General features: G+C 32.0%; 1 protein-coding gene across 1 annotated transcript; it reads left to right on the top strand.

Annotated features, from left to right (window-relative positions):
* The first annotated feature begins 6,588 nt into the window (after positions 1-6,588).
* On the top strand, positions 6,589-23,367 carry LOC127735341 (neuropeptide Y receptor type 5-like). The gene is made up of 2 exons (XM_052245505.1): positions 6,589-6,723; positions 22,270-23,367. The coding sequence occupies exon 2, from the start codon at positions 22,291-22,293 to the stop codon at positions 23,365-23,367; it is 1,077 nt and encodes a 358-aa protein (XP_052101465.1). The 5' UTR covers positions 6,589-6,723; positions 22,270-22,290.
* Positions 23,368-26,443: the final 3,076 nt, after the last annotated feature.

Here is a 26,443-nt window from a genome sequence, read left to right as displayed (position 1 = left end):
GTTTCACCAACATACTGCAGCTTGCAAGTTCCACAAGTAAGAATTTATACTAATATTATTTTCCGTTTTGCAATTAGATGTAACATAGATGTTGTATCGCTGCTTTGTTACTGTGCTGCTGAAAGAGTGGTCAGTGTTGGCGACTTTACAGCACTTACAATTGGTTCGTCCGCATTGTTTGTAACACCCAATTTTAGAAGTCTCTTGTTTCTTTACTTAAGATGTGACAAGTATGTCTTTGAGATTTTTGGGTCTGCGATAGGCAATAACAGGAGGTGAGGGAAAAATTTCTTTTAAGGAAGAGTCATTTTCGATAAGACGCCAGTGCTTGCGGATAGTAGTTGAAATATTTGTCAAATCGGGATGGAAGGTGACAACAAACGGAATTCTATCTGCGCGGGTCGTCTTATCTTTGTATTCCATGAGGATATCTCGATCTTTTTCTTGGGCTTTATCAAAAGCGTCTGTGATGTTTTTGGTTTTGTATCCTCTTGATTTTAGTTGTTTTTTTAGTTGTCCCAAACGATAGTTGAGTTTGGATTCCGAGGAGCATATTCGCTTTAGTCTGATGGCTTGACTGTAAGGTATGCTCCTGGAGCAGTGTTTCGGGTGACAACTTTTTGGAGAAAGGAACTGGTGTTTATCAGTTTTCTTTGTGTGGAGATCAGTTGTCATGACCCCGTTTTTTACAAATGTTGTGGTGTCGAGAAAAGCAATTTTCTCGCTTGAAAATTCAGATGTAAATTTAATTGAATGATGGAACTGATTACAATGATCTAAAAGGGGTCTAAATACAGCACAAACAACAATTTCCAAAAGCCCCAAAAAAAGTGAAAAATCTATTTCAACAAAACGCATTTGACTAACAGGTAGAACAACTGATGTTCTTAAACCCTGCTGACTGCCATTGGCGATTGCCAAATAAATTGATCACCAGATCTAACGAAATGGATCTTAATATTATTTGAATACCAAACAAAAAATAATAAACTTGTGGAAAAGATGGTATACCACAAACATAAGGTGCAAAAATTTGTACACCATATCCGGATTTCGACAATTAATGTCTCTTCAGTGATGTTAGGGATCGAAACGGTATTTGGAAGGCCATATAATTTACCTCAATTTAGAATAGACTCTTGAATTTTAAAGAGTCGAAATAGGATGAACGGATCATATAAAACCGAAGGAAAATATAATACAAGCCCAAACGAAAAAAATATATAAAAGTCTAAATTGAAAACAACGTTCAGACGTATACGGTAAATTGGAGTAACCAAATGTATACTTGTTTCAATTCTAAAACTAAGAATATTCAAGTTTATTTTTTAAGCACTTATTTGATATTGATGCACCATCATAAAAGATAGCTAAACATACGTGATATAACCAGTCCCTTTCTCATGTAACAATAATCCCTTTGAAATCGGTATACAATAATGACTGTGAAGGTATCATATCCCTCTTTGGCTAGACTGTATATGAGATGTGTTAATCCTAATTACAAAATCATATATTAAATATCACCGTAATTTCTTCAAAGAAGACGGAAAACGGAACAATAAGATAGAATTAACGTGATCAAGCCATTATATGTTGTAGTTTATATTGATTTTTTGCTTAATAGTTAAGACTTAATTGTATATTTGAATAGACGCTTATTTCTATTATTTATTTTTATCTAATGACCCTAAAATGTGTAAATGACGGGATATGTAGAGAAAACTAGATATGAACCAGATACGTGCACCTTAAAGAGATCTGAACTCCAGTATGAAATGAGATTTAAAACACCTAATGCTTGGAGAGCGCAACGCTTTCACGCGTGAAAAAAATCCGAGCATCTTTTCGGATTGTACACAGATGACTTATGACAAGGCTAAATTACTGGTTTTATCAATTTTACAGGTGGTTTTTTTTGTGACAGATATAAATATCATCCCTTTCTCCTGTCCACTTGTAACTATAAAAATCCCATTAAGTGATGCCCTCGTTTAAATAGCCCTAATCCTAAATAACGCCAGAAGACATACATCTAACAGATTTTTAGTAGACAACTATTAATTAATCACAGAACTTTGATAACAAAATCAAGACAGTCCCTAGTCAGGACTTGAGAAGAATTGATGTTAATCGAAAACTAAGATATTAGCTTTCCGTATCATAGATGAACACTTTTAGAAATATGACTATGATAATCGATAAAACGATTGTGTTTTCTCCAATGTGGTAATGTGATTATCGGGAAAACGATTGGCTAGTGTTTTGTTTTCTAATGTGGAAATGTGATTATCGGAAAAACGATTTGCTAGTGTTTTCTCCAATGTGGAAATGTGATTATTGGGAAAACGGTTGGCCAGTGTTTTCTCCAGTATGGAAATGTGATTATCGAGAAAACGATTAGCTATAGTGTGTTCTCCAATGTATACATAAATTGTAGCTGTGTGTTGCTAAGTGTGTGATGACTAATGAAGCCATTGACTAGTATATATAGCTGTGTGTTGGTCAATAAAACCATTGATTGGTATATGCTTTATTTACCAGCATTTTCGTTAAACATCATGGAAGAAAAACTAGTTCCATGAAATAACATGTATACCATGATCAAACAAAACTTGCTACAAATACCTTCAAATTTTGCAGTAAGTCCATGGTTAAAGTAATGCTGAAAAAGAAAAATAAACACCACTGATAAAATGATAGGCAAGAATGCTATATGTTTCATATATCTTGTGTTAATGTAGATAAAGTGTACATAGATAAACTCATCGTAGATACATTGTACCAGGATTAAGATTGTGTACGCCAGATGCGCGTTTCGTCGACAAAAGACTCATCAGTGACGCTTGAATCAAAAAAGTTAAAAAAGCCAAACTAAGTAACAATTTGAAGAGTATTGAGGACCCAAAATTCTGAAAGGTTTTGCCAAATACAGCTAAAGTTAGAAAATCCTTAGCATTTCGAAAAAAATCAAAATTTTGTAAACAGTTAATTTATAATTATGACCATATCAATGATGTTTTGTGTCAACACAGACGTGCTGACTCTTGGGCTGTTTATATCCTCGGGGATGAAACCTTCACCAGCAGAGGCATCGACACAGTGGTAATCAATAAACTCATCATAGAAACCAGGATTAAAACTGTGTACGCTCGACGCAATTTTTGTCTACAAAAGACTCATCAGTGACGATCGAATCAAAACGTTTAAAATATCACTGAGACAGAATTTTTTTTAAATAAAATTATACAAATGTACATGTTATCAATTGATAAAACCGTTGTATAATACTTTATTGTTCTCTGTCCATTAAGTGTAACACCTACTCTGATGCTACTCATACCTCTGAATAGTGCCTAATCTCACTCCTTATATAGAAATAAAACTTCGTAAGAGTGGGATCAACTGCACTATCAATGCATTAAAATGCAAATAAAATGTAGGTGTTTTACAATATACTAACAGTCAAACTTGAAAAGTAATTTTCGCAAGTTTTAATTAGATTTGCTGTATCTACATTTAGTTATAAATATGAAATAAGGAGATGTGGTATTATAGCCAATGAGAATGAGACAACTATCCAACAGAGTACAAATAACGTGTATTTAAGCACATATAGGTAACCGTACGGCCTTCAACCATGATCAAAACCATTACCGTATTGTTGACTATAGAAGGCCCCTTACATGACAAAATTCTGTAACAATTTAATAAAAAAAAAAAAAAAAAAACACAACCTGATTTTTGACAAAATAATGAACGGAAATCAAATTTAATAGACCGTAAACATTAACAGCCACTTGAAACAATACAATACATGTCTCAAGATGAATATATTTATAAATTATGAACATTTAAATTATCTTAATTGCAATATTAGAATTAATGACAAATCTGTAGGGCTTTATTATATGCTATATATATATAAATGTATAACTAATGATTTATTCAGCTGTCTTGAGCATATTATTCACATTCGGAAAATTTTTAAATTATGTGTTTTAAGTCCATCATAGTAAACAACATTATCCTGTCCTTTTTGATTTGATGATGATGATGATGATGATTGATGAATGGCTGCTTAACGTACAGCGGCAAATTAATATGCATATTCAGGACGAGAACATGTAATGTAAAAGAATATTTACCCTGCTTTGTACTAGACTGCCACGCTGAGCTGGATTTTTAACGTGCTAGCTCACAAGGTAACAGTCCACAAGAAGACATGTCACCTCACCCAGACACATTATTCTGACTGCGAGCCCACCAGTCTTTGCTCTGACTCCGTAATGCCGCGTGCTTGGCGGAGAAGCAGCAAATACCAATTTTAAAGTCTTTGGTTCGAACCCACGACCTCCCGCACTCGAGCCGAACACGCTACCACGAGACCACCGAGGCGATCTATTTGATTTGAGAAAAACAACCTATAAATTTCAGATAGAGTGATTCTTCTTGTGAGTGTAGTCACCATAGAAAAGAGATGTATAATAGATGATATTGACCATCAACTCATTTAAGTGGTTTTAAACTAAACGAATCACAATATTGAATAAGTGTTATTTTCAGTGCATGTAAAACAAAACCCACGTCTCACTTTTTTTATCTTTCTCTTTGGCAATATAAACCAGTAGTGATATCAGCTAAGATCTCCTAAAAAATGCATCATGTACTACCAACATGTTCTAATTATAAAAAAATAAAAGATTACGAAACAGTGTAATAATCTTGCTTATCTTTGTCTATGCATATATAAATTGACAAATTGCGTGAACAAATAAATGTGAGAGGATATGAGACTGAAATCAAGGACAAATTGAAACTGGTCAATGACAACAATGTTTATTGTTTTCAAGGCAATACTATTATCACCATTCAATTAACAACTGTTAATATGTGGAAATGGTTTTGAATTGCATATTATGCTAATTCTTCACTATTTACAATGTTTCCTCTTCCTGAAAGAATTATATATATAATTGGAAAACAGAATGTAAATTGCTAGGTAGGATATGCTGACTCGTTTTAGGCTACTGATAAATATATATAATTATTGTAGAAACTTAATTTCTTGTTAAAATATAAATAAGATGATGTGGTATGAGTGGCAATTAGACAACTATTCATCCAAGTCACAATGTTTAAAAAGTAAACAATTATAGGTCAAAGTACGGCCTTCAACACGGAGCATTGGCTCACACCGAACAGCAAGCTATAAATGGCCCACAAAAGACTAGTGTAAAGTGTAAAACAATTCAAACAGTAAAACCAACGGTCTAATCTATATAAAAAACGAGAAACGAGAAACACTTCTGAACCACATCAACAAACGGCAACCACTGAACAACAGGCTCGAGATCCTGACTTAAGACAGGTGCATACAAATGCATGAATTTGGATTCAACAGTTTGTTTAAACATTAAGATCCCTTTTTGATCAAACAATGTAGTTTACCTGGTATTTTGGTCTTTCGTTTTTAAACGAGTTATGATCAATAATATAATTTCTTGACACCAGAGTTTTTTCCTTTTTTTCAAATCTGTTTCTTAGGTTCTACCAACAGTATGATGTAATTCTATACACTCGAGCAAGTAGCAATGCGTAAGAATGGTTCAAAACCATAGTTTGGATATGTGTTGGCAATTTGTGGAGTATAACCCACTCCCTTCCCCCCACACAGCAAACAAAAATAAAATAATAGAGACTTTCTTAACTAAAATCAACATTATCCGAAAGTGTAGTTACGTATTTTCTTTCTTAAACAAATTAACTTGTGCAAAATATATTATATAAATTATAATTAAAATTTGCAACAATATATCAAAGTTGTCTTCAACAGCTGAAAAAAAACGTTATTTTTGTACATTATCACCAGTCTACATGTAAAATGGAAGATACATTTTTTTTACAGTCTTTTTAAATTTTGGGGTCCGTGGTGTCAGAGTGGTCTAAGTAGTTCAACTACTGTATCACTAGCCTCCCAACGCTGAGATTATGAGTTCGAATAGCGCACGTGGCAGGTGCGCTCGACTCCAGCCTTGATGCTTGTTAGTTTTCCTGCAGAAGAACGATGGTTCTCCTCGGGTGCTTCGGCTTCCTCCACCAATAAAAACTGACAGCTACGAAAAGCGATAGAGCTAAAAGTGTTGTCAAACACCAATCAATCAATCATATTCAAATTCCTGTAAGTTTCAACAATTTTCTGACTTTGACACTCTGAATGTAACAAGTACTAGGGAAATTGACCGTAATAGTCTGATCGTTCCTAACAAGGGTTGTACCGGAAGAACGAATTCGATATTTATTGACAATATTTTAATTACACTAATCTAAAAGAGCTTAAGCAATGGAACCAATCGAAAACCAATTCTGTGTTAATTGAATTACAGATTGTTTACTATCAATTGGTATTAACTGTCATTTTGTTCGTTTTTTAAAATAAATTACTTGTGCCATAACTTAACCATAGTGTAAGATTAAACATTATTATATATCCGATACACAAATATTTTTTATAGGATAAGGTATTTTTATCAACATTGGATACGGTTATGAGATGAGATCTTTAACACCTTCATAAAAGAAGGCAAACGAGAGGTTGGTATTGATTTAAACACATGGAGCAGCAATACTACAGATCATTCATTCACAACACTCGATGATAATGTGTCTCGTTTTAGTTGTGATTGGAATATAGATAAGAACATCACACACTGATGTAACCAGGTAAGTCTATGTTGTCCCTTTTGTAGGTGAAATAATTTCGCTTTTTCATTCAAAAATTATTTCGTAGAGATGCAGAATTAAAATTTTTATAGTTGGAGAATAATTCTGCTAAGTTTTAAAAATTTGGTTAATTGTTCATTCAAATTATTTATTTTATTATTTTTTGCTACATCTGTCACATCTATTATTTATAATTCATTTGCATTTGATTATCACAACTTATGATATCGAGGAAAATTCATTAATTTAGGATACGCTAAAGCCCTGATGATTTTTTAAGCAAACACTGATATTTATCAAGCTTATATTGATATAGATACAGATAAAATTTAGTTTTGAATTGCGATCAAAATTTATCGTATCATCTGAAGAAGACAATAAATTGTGATTTTTTTTAAATTCAATCCAGCGGACCTTTTTATACCACCAAATGTTCGTTCCTCTGATTCAAAATAACAAGCCTTTTGAAAGACTGTTATAAATTGATAGTATGTAAATAACGGAACTTAAAAGGTAGGAAAAAATGACACGTCTGCGTCTTTGTTTTTGAGATATGATCAATTGAAAATTTAGCGGGAAACGATTCTCTCTAGATTTTTCATACATTTAACATTGACCACCTTTTTTCTTTCAAAAACTATGAAAGTGGAAATACAAATATCATATCAGGTGATGTACACGGCAAAAAAATCTAAAGGTTATAGTAAAACTTAACAAGACACTTCAAAGGGAATAACATCCTTATTGCTGTTCCTCATCATCCAAGTTGTTAGTTCTCTATTTTTATTCAATTGTAGCTTTGAAATAAACATAAATATTTTGTATATTGCGCTGCATTTCAAAATTATTTCTATATGGATAATGACATTAAACTAAATAAGATACTGTACTTCAAGGTAAATCAGCCTGATCATTGTTGGAGAAAGATCATAATTTAAACACAATTACTTAAGTTCTGACTTGAAAAAAGACATTTTGGAAATTAAAACGTTAGATTAATCAAGTTTATTGGGGCGTCATCGACTCCCCCCCTCTCCAAAACAAAAGAAATAGTCTAATAATAAAAAATCAAGTTGCATTTTAAAATTATCAACACAAAATTAGAAAAAAATGAAGAACACCACATGTATGACTTTCAATAAGTTCAATGTTAAGCAAGGTTTATAAACAAAAAAGCAATGTACCTATATCTCTTTTCATTCATAACAGTCTTCATATCTCCAAAGTGTCAGAACCACACGACAAGCACAATAAAACAACCGACATTAACAAAGTGTCAGAACCACACGACAAGCACAATAAAACAACCGACGTTAACAAAGTGTCAGAACCACACGACAAGCACAATAAAACAACCGACGTTAACAAAGTGTCAGAACCACACGACAAGCACAATAAAACAACCGACATTAACAAAGTGTCAGAACCACACGACAAGCACAATAAAACAACCGACGTTAACAAAGTGTCAGAACCACACGACAAGCACAATAAAACAACCGACATTAACAAAGTGTCAGAACCACACGACAAGCACAATAAAACAACCGACATTAACAAAGTGTCAGAACCACACGACAAGCACAATAAAAAAACCGATATTAACAAAGTGTCAGAACCACACGACAAGCACAATAAAAAAAACCGACATTAACAAAATTTTAAATGGAAAAAGAAACAAAAGCACACACAAAAATTGAAACGTAAAGACAGCAAATATAAACAGGCTCTTTAAAAGCAAAAGTAGCAACTGAGGTTAAACCTTATTCGTTAGAAGTATTATATATAATGTCCCCCTGTTATCTCGATGGTTTAAAGATAAAATGGTACAGTGAAAAAAAAACATTGAAACTTGCTCCGTTTAAATAGGATAAAATTTTAAGACAAAATTCTTTTCAATTTAGAAGAATGTTAATAATTAAAGGATGTGTATTCCATAGCATACATAAATGGACACAACAAAATTTGCATGACCTATCTCAACCAATCGTGGCATGGATGTTAATCGAACATCTATTATAAATTTCCTCATTTTTTTTACAAGCGAATTAAGCGAAAAACCACCGGATGCGTTGCTTAAATATAATATTATGAATGCCTCAAATATTACAATAAGACATTTCTTGAACTGCATAAGCAAAGTTTCAAATGTCGTCAGTTTTTCATTACTGTTGATTTTTCAAGTTTGTCTATTGAGAATTGTATACAAGTGTCTGGTGATTTGAATTTTTTCTTTTGAACTAATTCACAATTTTTCTTTACTCTAGTCGAATACAATTTGATAGATATTATGGACGCGTTAATGGTAATGTCTGAATGTTGTTTTCCTGGTCATTTTGTGTTATTGGGTTGCTTTTTCATTGACTTATATTCCAGATATGATTTCAATTCCGTTAGAGATCATGTACGTTAAATCATCAAATGTAGCTTTTATAATAATTGACCAGTTTGGTGGACTCGTAATATCGGTTTCTTTTCAATCCTTGCTGGGTCAAACCAAATTCTCTAGAATTGCGTGGTATGTGGTACCTTTTGCAAAATTCACGACATTTAAGAGTAAATGCAAACACTGGTCAGTTCGAATTTAACAAAATCAGTTGACATACTTTCCAGTGGACTTTTACATTGTGAACTAGCACGTTGACAAATACCACTAACTATGTCAGTTCCGTACAATCAAGGGTATTTTCATAGTACAGTTTCATGTTATCGTTGGGAATATACATGTGCTGGAAATCCACGAATCAATTTAATAATCAAAAAATTCTGTGCAAGTGAATATAGCACTAGAAATGTCGGTTAGCAACATAGGCTTCATTGAGCCTCTAGTTTAATTATATCATGATATCATTACATACACATGAAAGAGTGAAGTATTGGCATTCCTTTAATATGTAATATCCAGCCAAACGTGATGGTTAGTTTTTCTGATATAATTATCATCTACAGCTGAAGCATTAACAAGATTTGTCACGAATTATAAAAGCTATAAACACTAAGTGTTTTGAACTCAGTAAAATTGAATATTTTTCATTATAATGAGCATAATAAATAAGGCGAGGACAATAAAGTAGTAATTAAACCTGGCTACACCTGTATTGATTCATTGGGAATATTATATTTGAACTATATTTCTAATATATACAAAACTATCGATAGGAAAAAGCCAATCCACCATTTTCTACACAAGAAAATGCCTGTACCAAGTCAGGAATATGACAGTTGTTATCCATTCGTTTGATGTGTTTGAGCTTTTGATTTTGCCATTTGATTAGGGACTTTCCTCGGAGTTCAGTATTTTTGTGATTTAACTTTTTATACATTCAAGGAATGGATGGGCAGATTGCTGTTTAATATCCATTGGCAAATATTCAATATAGAAATAGGAGGATGTGATATGATTGCCAATGAGACAACTCTCCATGCACCAGAGACCAATTGACATAGAAGTTACCAACTATAAGTCACTGTACGGCCTTCAACAATAAGCAAAACCCATACCACATAGTCAACTATAAAAGGCCCCGAAATGACAAATGTAAAACCATTAAAACGAGAATACTAACGGCCTGATGTATGTACAAAATAATGAACGAAAAACAAATGTATGATATACAGCAACAAACGACGACCACTGAATTACAGGCTTCTGAATTGGGACAGTCACATACAGAATATGGTGGGGTTAAATATGTTTATGGGCGCCCAGCCCTCCCCTAACCTAGGACAGTGGTGTAACAGCACAGCATATGAACAAATTATAAAATTCAGTTGAAAAGGACTAAACTCATCAGATCGATACAAAGAAGAAAAACAAGTAACAAAAACATAGACCGGATGTGGCAGGTTATTTATACATCCCCACAACAAAAAAGACACTAAGTACACAACAAAAAAAGACACTAAGTACAGATCTAAAAGTACTCGCAGTTACTGACAGCTAGTTCAAAGCCAATAACAACTAATAAAAAAATCATTTATATAAGACTAAAGTATCAATCAGTACACATCCAATATCCAATGGATTTAGTGTAAAGACGTCATTAACAATCAGAGAAAAACATGACTTTGTTCAATGCCAAAATACAGCTATCGACAGATTGTAGAACCGTGAATGTGCATATGTATAACAATAATATTAGTTTGGTTTTAATTTACTGATACAAAAAAACCCAATATTTAAAGATCTAAGCATATTGAGAACGACAACATTTTAATGTAATATGAATCCTGACAGGCTGAGCAGGATTTTTGAATCGCTGGCTCACAGGGTACCAGCACGAAGGAAAACATATCATTATACTTGAACAAATTAGTTTGAGTCTCTGTCGTTCCCATTACTCTAAAATGCTTCACACTTAGCAGAGACGCAGCAATTTCAATATTCAAGTCTGTTTCATTCACCTGTGATCAAAACCCATGACCTCCCACACTCGAGGAAAATACGCTACCACGAGACCGCCTCGGTGGTCATAGAATGGACAAGAACAAAAGTGTCTATGCTGCAACGTTGAAATGAAAATAAATTGGCGAAAAATAAGTAAGATAATACAAGATTGAGACAACCAAGTAAACCACCAAACTGTTACTTAACAAACCACAAAATATGTGCACATGAAAACAAAGACACTCCGTGCATATTGTCCTTTACACAATATGAATCTATTTTGTGTATCTTTTTCCAGCAGTGACAAATCAAAAGCTAACACCTTTAATTTAAAAAAAAAATACATAAGATATTAATATTTAATTATTATCTTAAAGCTTAGTGCTAGTGTATTAGTTTTCGAAAAGATAATATTTAATTCCCCATTAGTTGGTAAAAATACCAATTTTTAACCTATAGAGAAAAAAAATTGCAAGAACGACCAAAGTATAGGAAGTCCAAATTTATGACTAATATATTTATAAAATTATTTGCAAGTGTAAAAATCAAGATCTAATAATTTTTTTTTGATTTAAGACGTAAACACTATAAAAAGAGCCTCGCTGGAGAAATATATGCGGTTATGCAGATGCTGTCTCAGTTTCAGTTCGAATCCCGATGAGGGAACGATAAAATATAAATTTGAAAGTATAAATGTAAATTATAAAGTTGTTCGGCTAAATATAAGACGTAAAAGGTATAAAAATATGTGATATACTGGGAGTTTTAAAGTGATTATTACTTTTTATGGACGAAATTACTACTTATTTTATGATGAAAATTCAAGTGCCTATATGTATATTCAATATTCAATGTTCAATACAAAGACCATTTGGAATTGGAAAAATACAATCTCATAATACATCATAAATATTCATTAGACTCAAATGGCAAAATATGCATCTTATATAGGAGGAGAAACGATAAATGGAACGAGAAGACAGAAAGGTTGAGATACTAACTGAACTAATAATAAAGGGAAATGTTGAGTAAAGTAACGACAATCAGGCAACACATGCACAAAATAGACACTAAAAATACAATTCATTTTTTCACGACGAACAAATGTCGCAGTATAAACTATGACCGGACAGCACCAACAATTCTTTGTAATAAATACTAAAACACCAACTGTTTTACACTGGAAATGTGCCGTCCGACAGAAAGACTCGTGCTATTCTATTATTTTTGGGCGTCTGTTAGGCTGTGCTGAAGTTACTTCTGTTTTGTAAGATTGTATAGCTGCATTCGTTACAAAACATGTGAGAACTTTGAATTACCATAATGAAGGGTCCTTTTAAACCAACTTAATCTCTATCTAATATAAGTCACCATATGACTGTGTTTATACAATTAAATAATCGATCTCTAACCTATATAAATACAGTGTATTGGAATATAAGCTATTTTTATACAAGCATGTTGGTCATTGTGAACTGTCATGATAATAATATAATTCATAAATTGAAAGATTTAACAACTTAGTAGTTGGAATAAAAAAATGGCTAACCTAACAGATAAGGTACGTTATAAACTGTCAGGTATTATTATAAACTGTCAGTTTTTATATAATTCATAAATTGAAGGATTAAACGACTTAGTAGTTGGAATAAAAAAATATCTAACCTAACCGATAAAGTACGTTATAAACTGTCAGGTTTTATATAATTCATAAATTGAAGGATTTAACAACTGAGTAGTTGGAATAGAATATGGCTAACCTAACCGATAAGGTACGTTATAAACTGTCAGGTTTTATTATAAACTGTCACGTTTTATAAAACATACCCTTTGAACTGTATACAAACAATTGTACCTCAGTCAGTCCTTATTTGCTTGAATCGTAATTGTAGGTAACTGTGACTATAGGCAAAGTGATTGAACGTACCTTTAGAAAGCTAAAAAAACACATTTGAAACCACACAAGAAGATTCGAAATATAATGGCAAAACACAAGAACAATGAAATTAATTTAATCATGGTTCCTAAATCCTCCCCCCCTAAAAATAAAAAAAAAAACCAAAACAAACAACAACAAAAAACAAACAAATTATCTCGGTTTAGTGGGAGATCTATTAAATGAGGCAAGTCTATTCTTTAAAATAAATTGCAAATCTGTGTATAATTGTTTTGTCAGACGTTCAAACTTAACTCAGTTTTGGTAACGATAGTAACCCGTCATTTATGATAATCGTAGTTCTTTCAAAATACCAAGGGCAGAATTTGGCTAAAACATTTCCAAGCAAACGAACCAACTTGAGTTTTTAACTTCAATTTATTTATGTTGCGTGTTGATATTTTGACCTATAACGAATTACGACATAGTTATTTTTTTCCAATATCTAGTATACCTGATCGATTTATTTTAGGATTATCTATCTACTTTATATGTATTTTTTCATTTGGGTCTTATTTGTCTGTCTTTGTATAGTTTTCTTTTAGCCTGATATTTTCAGATTTGCTGTTTCATGTCAATCTTGTTTGCCATTCTCATGATTAATAAAACCAGAAATTTTGAAAATTGAGTTGTAGTTTTCATTAACATCCCTACAAACAAAGAAGAGTCTAAAATGTAGAAACGAAAATGACTGAAAACAAAATACTAAATAAAATTATAAACTTTATCTTTCCTATTCATTTATCAGGCATTCAGCTTGGTTAAAATTGCATGATGAAAACTTAAAAGACGGTTCAAACAAAGTTGATATTACAAAATTTATCTGATTTGAAATTGTTTTCTTTTCTTTATTACTTTAAACGAAGAAAAGAAAACGTTTTTGCATCTTCACCATGATTTATATCAAATAGCGGTTGGAATTATATATATAAATCAAACACATGTTTTTGACAGATTAAATTGTTTTCATTGTTACAAACATCTTTAAATCAGTTCATGAATACTAAGTCTTGAGAGACTCAACATGCGTTTCATTGATTTCCAGTAGCTGTTATGACCTATGGTATACCGTTTAGTATTCTCCATAGTTTCAGAACGTAGGGATCAATTGATCTGAAGCAAGGGTTCATTCGAAGGTTTTTATTGTTTGCGTTAACAATATTTTTCTCTTGTTGATTGCCGGAAATTGTTTCCAATTTATCTTGTTAAATATGTTTTAGAGTCATTGTAAAAATTGAATGTTTTTCCCGGATGACTTTATTGATAAATAAAGCCATAGAAAGCTTTCAACAAGAAAATTATGATCCTTCATCAATGTCGAAATGTAAAGGTTTTTTTTTGTACAAATGCAAAATATCACAAAATGTTTTAAACATCAACAAACGAAACAAATACAAAAAAATAGACAAAATCATGGACAATTATTCATGTGCAAAAAAGAAGCGGAAGGTACCCAAGGGAGAATTAACACTGATAAGTCGAGACAGGAACGAATGTTTCTTAAACATAGTTATTAACACATCATGTCGGGAGACATCATGGCGGGAGATACCAAGGGTAGAATCAAAACTGATAAGTCGAGAGAGACACGAATATTTCTTAAACATAGTTATTAACACATCATGGCGGGAGACATCATGGCGGGAGATACCAAGGGTAGAATCAAAACTGATAAGTCGAGAGAGACACGAATATCTCTTAAACATAGTTATTAACACATCATGGCGGGAAACATCATGGCGGAAGATACCAAAGGGAGAATCAAAACCGATAAGTCAAGAGAGACACGAATATTTCTTAAACATAGTTATTAACACAACATGGCGGTAGACATCATGGCGGGAGGGAGATACCAAAGGGAGAATCAAAACTGATAAGTCTAGAGAGACACGAATATTTCTTCAACATAGTGTTAAGTCTGTAACATTTGAACTTGGAAAACTAGTGTATTGGGTAGACATTTCTTATAGGTAGAAGTCTAAACACTTCGTTTTACCCATCAGATTTTGTCAAGTTCACATAAAAATTATACACTAGTATCTGGCTATTTCATATTTTATCTAAATTTGTACCTTCTAAGTAAAATCATGACCCTGTTAGTTTTTTTTTTACATTGTCGAAGGAAAATTTTTGATGGAATTCCACGTGATAATTTTCTCCCCAATTTTGTTAATTACGTTTCTTTTTAAACAAAACCAATATTGTTTCGAAATATAAAAGAGGCGGGTTTTAAACATGTGATGAAGTCAACACTCTGTGGTGATAGGAAATGAGATTATGTAATATGGAAATGACATGTCTTGGAATTGGATATATGGTAATTACTGGTATTCAAACATTTGAATCTAATTCTAGTTTCAGTTTTGTAATTTCTTATTTTGTTACATATTATTTTTCGGTATTCTTATTTTCATACCAAACATGTTTTGTGATTTTATAATTTACTGATATAGTCACAAATTTGATCATGTCTTACAGTTACACAAGAAACAACTACCGATATGCTATGGTATCGAGTCGTATAGATGACTTTTAATGTGATCCACGCAACTAGTGTATAATTTCTAACTAGCTGCGCAGAGAACACTGTAATTCTTCACCAGTTTTTGATGCGGTTCATGTTGCTGAATATTCATTTTCTGTGTTCTGTGGAGAGTTGTTTGTTTTAATTAATTTTTCTTTAGACCAGGGTTATCTTTCTGTGAATAGTGGTTTTAATAGCTCCCTTGATAAATTTTTTTTTTTTTAAATCTATTTCAGCTTTAGAACAGTCTACAATATGTCAGTATTTAACTTCGGTCATAGTTGTTGAAACTTTTAAATAAACACCATAATACTTTGCTAGCAAAACATGAACATTCATTGTGCTTACTGACTTCCATAGAAAACGAAACATTTCATAGAAACACATTTTCCATCGTCTATAACACGTCTCTTTTGCTATGATAACGTTGTTTTTTTTTCAAATTATAACCATGATATTTAATTGAACTTGAACTTTTCAACTGTTTTTATAAATGTTTCATTCACCTACGTCTTACATTTAGTGATGGTGGTGAAAAATGAAGTATTAATAAAAAGACGAACTAGGATCCATTCTCAGTTCACAATGAAAAATGTTAACGCGTTTTAATACGTAATAACTCACCAATTTTAGTATTTTTTACATCAAAAGATCAAACGCACCAGATTAATAAAGAACATCCTTCTTTTTACGTAAATAGGTGATATCCGTACAAGAAAATTATATTCGAAGCAATACGATTGATTTTCAAGATGATATTGCCATTATTTATGAATCATTTGAATCATTTTATCATTAAACATCTCATATTATCAATCTCTACTAGAGAGTTCGATCGACAATAAACAGAGCATTAAGCTAATTTTACAATGACTTTACAGAAATCCTTTAGTTTGTAACAGTTAAATGTTTCATCAAAGAATTAAAAGTTTCCTATATATAGTTAAGTCATTATGCTTTCCTCATTTCTTATTTGTTATATCTTATCTTACTTTATCTTGTCAACTGTTTATATTTGGATCTTCTGATTCATCTTAAATTACATATAACTTGGATAATCATACCCCCATCCCCACCCCCCGAACAATTTTATCGGAATATCACCTTGTCGTATATGGTTAATGTCGAAATCCGGATAATAACTATTGCCTTCTAACAAATTATTTCAATAGGTTAACAAAAGCGCCTTAACATCCATCATCTGCAGTTATCGACCAATAATCTTAATTCATTTATCGGTTATGTAATATAACCAACTAATAATAGTTGTAGGCAGTTAATTCTTTTCCGTTAACATTACTGCACTTTGAATCATTTAATTTTATCTCAATGAAATATAGATAAAAGGAAAACAAATACCAGAAATTGTTTGCTTTTAGTTACGACCTTCAAATTCTGTGATGGTGTCATTATTTGTTTGTACCTTGGGTGTTTGATAATAATCCATCAGATGCTTTCAGGAATGCTACATTGAATTTCCTTAATAAATTACGGTTTGAAACACAGAGCTACTGTTAAAATACACAGTTACATGTATACTAATATCCGTGGGCAGGACCATTAAACTTTTATCAAGTACACAAGGGACCAAAAGATTGGAAAGCTAAATCATTATAAAACGTTTGAGAGCACAAGAACCAATAGGATATAAATAGAACAGTCAAAAACGTCAAAGGTCAATTTTGCTTGAGGGAGAAGTAGCCCCCATTTTAGTACAATTGATAAATTATTAATCAGCTTTCAAATTTGCCAATGATATTACCCGGAGAAAGGAAAGGATAAGATTGCCGTCATGAATTTCCCTGATCGTTTGGCCTAGTGCTTCCGCCATAAATGTAAACTGTTGGTTATTGCGCTCTATACGTTCAACTTTTTGTACGGATTCGTCTGTGCCATTTTGTTTCCATTACACAAAACAGATACTAAGTGATCAATTGTAAAAAAATTATGACAAGTTATTACATAATAATTTTCCTTTCATAATCGTTTCTATTAATTTCTTTTGAACACAGATCTTATGGTGCTTACTGAAACACGTTTTGCAAATGTCTAAGTGCTTTTTAACTGAATATATTTAGTATGAAAAAGTTTGTAATCAGGATGTGCTATTGAAATTGCAATGGAAATGAAGCCCATTATTGATTAATTATGTAACAAAAATAGAAGTTTCCTGCGTATCTCGTTAGGTGGTTAATGTAAAATCCACCATTGTGTTTAGCTATTAAAGTTTAAATGTAATGTAAGGCAGTACATATTAGATTAATTGGAATAAGAATAACAAAACAAATGAACATACTGTCCACGTTATATGAACTCTGTTGGATAGTTGTCTCATTGGCAATCATACCGCATCTCTTTATTCTTAAATCATAATAAAGAGTCAACTTGAACTGATCTTTTTTCTGAAGTTTACTGAAGCAAGATGTACTTTAAAGAAATAAGAAGTGTCATAAGCCAAAATCAGAATTACGTAATTAGAAAAAGATACCCAATTAATTTCTTATGAAAGCAAGTGAAAGAACTTTAGTTGTATTTAATGAGTACATAAAGATCATTTGTAGATACAGCTGAATTCTTGAAGAAGCTTGTCATTTTTTGTTTGAAACTTGACGAAAGACCACCTTCAAGCTACTTCGATAATTTTTTACATTAACTGTTATTATAAAATTTTAAATAACCCTTACTTTGTAACTACAAAATATTTCAACATTTCTTATCCTTGCTGCCAAAATTTAGAGATGCATATGGATGAACAAAACAACTACGTCACGGAATTTACCCAATCAAAATATCAAATTGTTTTGGTTTTTTATTTTCCGTGTCTTTTATTGTTTCCTTGTTTTTGCTATTCGTTATTGAAGTTGCATTGAAGTTTGAAATACGAAATGTTCTTCATAAATCAACAACGTAGCCTGCAACATAGTAATAATTGAATACACGTCGAGGAAAACGTTAATGTTAGTTCATTAAAGATCTTCGAAGTCGGTACTGTAACTGTTTCTCTTATTATTTTAAATTTCTGAAATCTGGAGGTTTGAGCAAAAAGCAATTTGAATTTGACCTGTACATGTTTTCATCATGGTCATTTTATGGAAAAATTATAAAAATTAGATAGTATAATAATAAATCACAGCGATAAAGTTTAACCTATTGTCATTCTTAAAAATACCATAAAGTTCTTCCAAAAAGGGTTTCAATTGTTCCCAGCCAAATTCTCAATCTCTTGCCAATAACAATCCAATTAAGATTATAACACAATGTTGACTGTTGTACCCCTATTTTGACATTTTTACTTAATATGTCTGTTTGTTTTGTTCACATATCTTGTCAATATAATGGGATTTTATGCGACTGTCATACAAGTGAGAGGTTTAGCTAGCTATAAAACCAGGTTTAATCCATCATTTTCTACATAAGAAAATGCCTGTACCAAGTCAAGAATATGACAGTTGTTATTTATTCGTTTGATGTGTTTGGGATTTTGATTTTGTCATTTGATTACGGACTTTCCGTTTTGAATTTTCCTCGGAGTTCGGTATTTTTGTGATTTTACTTTTTGCTTATTTCTTTATGTAGATAGGTAGTAGAATAGCAAAACTAAAATCATTGAAATTGAAATTACGATAAATTTTGATAAGAAAATACGAAGATGCTATTTTTTTTGACGAAAACCTTCAAAACAGGTTGGTCGATACAAAGTTGACTTTTTCATTTTTGTTATTTCTGTTATGTGTCATGTTTTATTATCCTGCTAATGATACGCATATATATTAATGAATCTTCATGCATCATTACCAACACTGTATTGAAAGAAAAACCTTTAAATACGTGTGGTTTTCTCAGAATGTTGGAGAAATTCTCTCAATAAGACGTTTCTATATATAAATAAACAAACAATAGTGATACTAAAAATTACAATTGTCATCCAGATAGCTTAAACTTTTCTGGAAAAACCGATCTAGATGAGCTTCGAATTTTAATAAGTATTAGTTGGGTTGCATGTCAATGCCCATCATAGCTATTTAATTAAGTTCTCTTTTTCCTAAAGATTATCGGACATATAGATAGTACTTGAATATCTAAATTTTGTGACAAAAGAATTCATTTTGAAGATCATTGATATTCCGTTCGTGCTGTATTATAAAATAGAATGCAATTTATAGTATTGGAATTATTTGCCTTAGAATTACCAACGATGCAATTGGAATAATTCATAGACATCATTCATTCCCAAAAGTAAATGAAAGGAATACGGTAATCTTTTTCTAAATCTTAAACCACAGCAGGAATCACTAGGTCAAAAAATACGACGCGTACACACGAACTAAAAGAAATTATTATTGTATTCAATTGTCAATTCCCATCGTTCATCCTAGGATACTTTTTATACATGTTATTTTGGTCTCGCTTGTGACGAAAATCATAGCGATCCTATATTTGGTCGGCGTTGTCAACAACTCGATTCAGTATGTGGCTAAACTAGTTTTTGACACACTCGGACATAAGCTTTATCGTGATAATGAGATACATCTAAAATAATTTTTAATATTTTTTTCCGCATATTACAGATACATATTCTTTATGGCAGTCTGGGGTTGAAGGTTTTTTTTTTAGACGTCAATGATTTAGTCAAACTTTCATGGAATTTCTGAAACTTAGTGAGAAGCGGCGATCATGATGTAGTGGAAGCGTCTGGAGCACAAATTTAGATTTTCCTCCGAAAGACCGTCATAAAGAGATTTTTTTTACTAAACATTTAGATACAATCAAGGTTTTTAAAACATCAATTATATCTTTTTTTTAAACTATCAGAGAATTTCAGGAAACTTTTACGGAGGCTTTTCATAATTAAGAGATATCATCTCGAGTGAAATATCATGGATCGCCTCCCATTAACGAACTTAGTGTTAATTCTATTTATTATATATTATATTTTGCTATCAAACTGAAGGTTTGTTGTTAAAAGATTTTAAACTTTAATAACTTTGTCTAACTTCTTCATAATCAAGAGAAAACACCTTTTTTATTCGGGTTTTTATACTTTTCTGATACATGGACTTAGTATTTTTGCAGTCAATATTACTTACTTTTAAAATGAAGGAAATTGTTGCAAATAAAACACAGAATTACGCTCATTCCCGGTTCAAATTATCGTTAAAGGTGACTTTAATGGCATTGTCGCAACATCTTTTCTGGATGAATTATTTGAGGTTCCTAATACACAGCTGTCCTATTTTCAAATATTTAATGACAGATTTGCATTCTCTCGTGTTATTTTTGTCTGAAATAATAAAACGTGTCATTATTGTGATTTTATTAAGTCAACTCGTACAATGTTAAAGCCTTAACATTACATGCAATTACCCCGCTCTCTTTATCGCATATCCGAAAATGTTTTAGAAATGAAAGTCTTGGTATTTATCTTAAAACAATTGCGATAGGATTTGATGATTGATTCTATGAAAATATACCACCGACGTATGTCTATGTGTATTACGAATACACCTTACGTTATATATTTGTTATTTTTTCATCATATGATTCTTCAGCACTGTTGTGAAGTGAAGCCGAAGAGAGAAGAGTCCTTTTAAATATAATACCAATAAGCATTATATTATTGGCAAAAAAGATGACATAGATATAGACTATTTGGTCGCCATTATTTCTGTATACGAAACTCCGCATGTGACGTAAGTTTTCCTACCCGGAAACTTATAAAATCTGATTTTCATTTAAAACATTTGCAAGACACCAACTATTTTGTAATAATTATTTGCAAATCATCATTAAACTTTCTTTCAAACTTTTCTTTAATGTATTGTAAAATATCAAAGTGGAAAGGTTATGTATGGTTTTTCATTAAATTATTTTTGCGCTTTTGTTAATTATGTTCGAGAGAAGTTCATTAGATGCTACTAAATTAAAGGAAATTACGAAAACACGATCACGTTTTCACACCATTAATCAAAATGAGCATTTCAACATGGTAATGACTTAAGAGTTGAACAATCTTTCTTGAAAATTGGAAATTGTTCTGTCTGAAAAACAAATTAGCCATCAATGAATTACTGTACAGATTATATGTTATTCAACTTTCTATTCAATTTGATCAAAGTTTAAAAGCAAACATCATTTGTATATATCTATATAATTCAAGGAATTTGGCATATAAGGGAGTTTGTCCTATCAATGTAATTGATAATAGGTTGGAAGATTTGTCGACACTAGCGGAATCATGTCTTGTTTTATTCTATGTGATCTGCAGACTTTAAGTGAACATGTGGAACCACCTAGTATATACAATAAGGACATATAGTATGATTTCCAATGAGACAACTATCTACTAGAGACCAAATGGAGTAGATGTTAGCAATTATATGTCACCATACGGCCTCCAATAAGGAGCATAACCCATAACAAATGTGTATAGTATGTTCCCTATGTCTTGTTGGTGTAAGAAATTCATCATGAATCCCGGCAGGAATAAATAAATTGAAAGTAAAGAATATACTGCAAGTGTCTATATAAACTTGTAATACATTACATTGATAATCCCATGTCTAAGGTTCTACAAAAGAGTACAATACAAAGTTTGAGAACTTAACGCTAGGTGTGCTTTCTGAGTTTTTGTAATAAATGATATTGACACCATTACACATTATATTAAATAATATTTTTTATACATTCTTATCTTTTCAGACGGTTAATTACTCGGCAGCCATGAATTTATCTGACATTCAATTTTTTAACACAATCAACTTTTCACTGGAACAGTACCTGCAAGTAACAGCAGATCTCCAGTCAGAATCCTGGTTTGAAGACACAACACAAGGGATATTCATTATGATATTCAGTCTATTAGTGGTCGTTGGATTTACCGGAAATCTATTAATGTGTTGCGTGATCATACGGAAACACGTCAAGTCTCGACAGAATTTGTTCATTTTGAATTTAGCCGTTTCCGATATCTTTACATGTGTTTTTAGTATTCCATTTACTGCAGTTAGACTTTTAACGAAAAACTGGCCTTTGGGAGACATTATGTGTAAACTTGTTCCGACACTTCAGGCTGTGTATGTATTCGTATCAACATTTACAGTTTTAGGAATTGCAATTGACAGATATTATGCTATCGTCCAGTGCACAAGTAGGTCGTCCAAAAAATCTAACTTGATTTATGCTTTTCCTACACTGTGGATGATATCCTTTGCCTTAGCTCTGCCAATGTTTATTTCCCATGGCGTTGAAACAGTAGAAGTCATTCCAGATCATCAAGTACATTTACATTTTTGTATGGAAAATTGGAGGTCACAATCATTTAGACAGTTTTATGCTGTTTTGATATTAATAATACAGTTTGGGTTGCCATTGATAGTTGTTGGAGGTCTTCATATTCTTATTTGTAAATTTATGTGTTTGAGACTAAGACTGCAACCGGCTTGTTTTAGCAACAGTCAACGAAAACAACCAAGAAGTGTAATGCGTCATAGAAAAAACGTTATTCTTTTAACTGCAGCCTCCTTGTCATTTGTTGTCACGTGGCTGCCATGGGCTATAATAAACCTACTTGCAGATGTGAATTATAAGATTTTTGAAGGTGTTGATTTCCTGTTATTACATACAATAACGCATGCATTTGCAATGTTGTCAGTGTGTATAAACCCTTTAGTATATGGTTGGTTCAACACAGCTATTCGACGCGGGATCGAGATAATGATATTCCAGAAGAACTATGGCCTTGAACAGTCGACAAGATTTACAACAGTTGGAACAGACAGAAAATCATCAAAAGTATGATCTGATTTGTTCAAATAAAATGTGATAAATTTCTCTTTGTTTGTCTTACAAATGAAGTCAGAACATTTTAAGATATCATTATCACTTAAATCCTAATGATACTATATTTGACAATTTATTTTTTTCTAGTAAGAAAAAAAGATAATGTTTCCATAAGAAGTTCCTTATTTTCATTTTAATCCTGCTTTAGTCTAACTAGTAAGTTCTCTATAATGCTTTTGATGAGAATTATAAAAGGAATCTATGATCGAATAATTCAATGAGAAAAATTATGTTCCATATAAATCTTTAGAAACCTTATTATGAAGGGTTTGGGGAGGATACAATTCTCCATAGCTTTTCAGATATATTGAAATTAGCAAATAACAGCATTAAAATTACAATATATACACAGAAGATAAGTATCTACACAGCAGTCCATCAATATATACACAATAGTTCTTGTATGACATACACGAGGTTTTTTTTATTATTTATTTTGAGTGTTGGGTTGGATGGTAAATCTTTTTTACTGTTTCGATTTAAATCATTTACACTTTTTTGTTGACTCTGTGACGATTTTGAGCTGGACAAAATGTAAACACCTGTCTATTGTTGAAGACTGTATGTTTCCCTCTAGATGACATTTGATTATCTGTGTTGTCTCCTTTCATTCATAAACACGATTAATTGAGATATCAATTTAACAAAACAAAAAGCTAGGAAAGTCATTAATAAAAATGATAAATGATATTCATGATCAATAAGTAACTGAACAAAAAGAGAGGAAAAATAATGCAAAGACATCTACATCTGTTAGCGTAGATGAACTTAAATGATAAAAGTTGAACGTATGGATGAACGTGAGGCATATTAATGTTAACTGCCGGAAACAAAACAATCATTTTGCATTTTCAGGTGACATCTTACTTTTACAAATGAAAACATATTAACATCCCAAACAAAACTGAAAATTATAAACCGTAGCATGTTGTTCAGTTCGTTGCAGAATCAGAACGTGCTTAGATCAACCATACACCAGAACTGATCAAACATGCACCAGAACAGATCAAACATACACCAGAACTGATCAAACATGCACCAGAACAGATCAAACATACACCAGAACAGATCAGACATACACTAGAACAGATCAAACACACACCAGAACAGATCAAACACACACCAGAACAGATCAAACATACACCAGAACAGATCAAACACACACCAGAACAGATCAAACACACACCAGAATAGATCAAACATACACCAGAACAGATCAAACATACACCAGAACAGATCAAACATACACCAGAACATCTCTATTAGTTCCATCAATTCAAAACAGTTCCTGTATTAATTTCATCAATTTCAGATTAATCAAACCAGAACGTAAATATATATTAAGTTTAACCTATTGAATCTGCTGGCATGAAAAATGCCCAAAGCAACAACACGAAAATACAAGGAAATTATTGTTTATGAAATTAATATCATCCCCCCTCAGCCTTTATTACGATTCATGAAGCAGAGAAACATATATATTATACATCATTTAATTGCTACAATAAACCTTGTTTTAAAAACTATTTCTCATTAACTAAGACGGCTTCACGAAGAAGCTCAAATTTCGAGCTTTTTCTTTTTCATGACCTCTTCCTCAGATAGACAGACTAGTCAAATGACAACGGTTTAATTTATAACAATACAATTTACGAAAAAGAAATATGACAAACATGAACAAACGACAACCACTGAAATACAGGCTCCTGACTTAGGACCGGCACATTAAAAATGTTGCGGTGTTAAACATGTTTCTGAGCGCTCAACCCTCACCATAACTAGAGATAGTGGCGTAGCAGCCAAATACAACTTATAAATATAGCATATTATCAAAGACTAAAGCATCAATCAGTACACATCCAACGGATTTAGTTTTAAAACTGTATGAAAAACGCATGACCTTGTGCAACGCCGAAATATAATTATCGTTAGGATGAGTACTGGATAACAACATATTTGTTCTGTTGTTGGACGGTTTTTTTTTCAATAGACAGTCCCTTTTTGGAACCAATTGTGTCTTTTTTGCTTACAACAGACAATAGGTATTTCTTACGGGGGCAATTGTTCTTTCTGACCGTTCTGCACTAGTCCCTTTATTATTACGATGTAGACTTAAGAAAGAGGCATAAAAAAGAACGAAAAGAAGGTCGTATTGTCCTATATCTTTACATTTTGCTATACAGATGATGTTCTCTCACTGAAGTTTTTAAAAAGTTGCGTCTATGTTGATAGCCCCTACCACATATTGTTCCGTCCGAATCATACATTGTCTCAAAGCTACGAATTGACAACGAAGATCGATTAAAAACTAAATTTTACGATTTAAACAGACTTGATAGTTTTCATGATTGAATAAGCATAATTCCGACACCACTTGAATGCAGAATTTATATATTCCATATGATAAAATTCATTGGTATGGTTGCTGTTTACAAGCAACCTAGTAATTCAATTGTTCTTAAGGTCAAGTTGAAATATCTATTTAAAAAAATTTACGTATGCCATCATGATTTGGTTTTGTGTTTATTATGTGGAAAAGCTGAAATCACCACTTTTGTTATAGATTCTGTTTTTAAAGTTGTCCATGTGTGTCATTATCAAGAAACATATCCAGATATAAAGCAGACAAACTTGATTCGGTTATATCATAAATTCAAGTTTACTGCGATATATGAGATGTTTGGCGTACTTAATGGTAAGCTTTTTATCTTTGATGAGTTTTTACAACTGCTGGGTCTAAGCTACTGCTGGTGGACGTTTTGGCCCCGTGGGTATCCTCAACCCAAGAGTCAGACCATTTGTTCTTGCAAGCCATAGCATTGGTATGGTAATTTTTTGTCATTAAAGTTCAAACAGTTAATCAAATATTTATGTCTTTGAAAAAACGTTCCCCTACCATGCATGAATGGTCCAAGTCAGATTTGGTATATTTTTATTAGGAATTAATGGTTTCCTATGATCTTCAAACTCCTCATTGATTTGGTTTTCAAACAGTTTTTTAGGTATGTGTAACTAGTGAGTGTAATTTAAACGA

The sequence above is a fragment of the Mytilus californianus genome, unplaced genomic scaffold, assembly GCF_021869535.1.
Source record: "Mytilus californianus isolate M0D057914Y unplaced genomic scaffold, xbMytCali1.0.p SCAF_3, whole genome shotgun sequence".
Classification (NCBI taxonomy): domain Eukaryota; kingdom Metazoa; phylum Mollusca; class Bivalvia; order Mytilida; family Mytilidae; genus Mytilus; species Mytilus californianus.
Note: the sequence above shows the minus strand (reverse complement) of the source record. Positions and strands in the feature narration are given on the sequence as shown.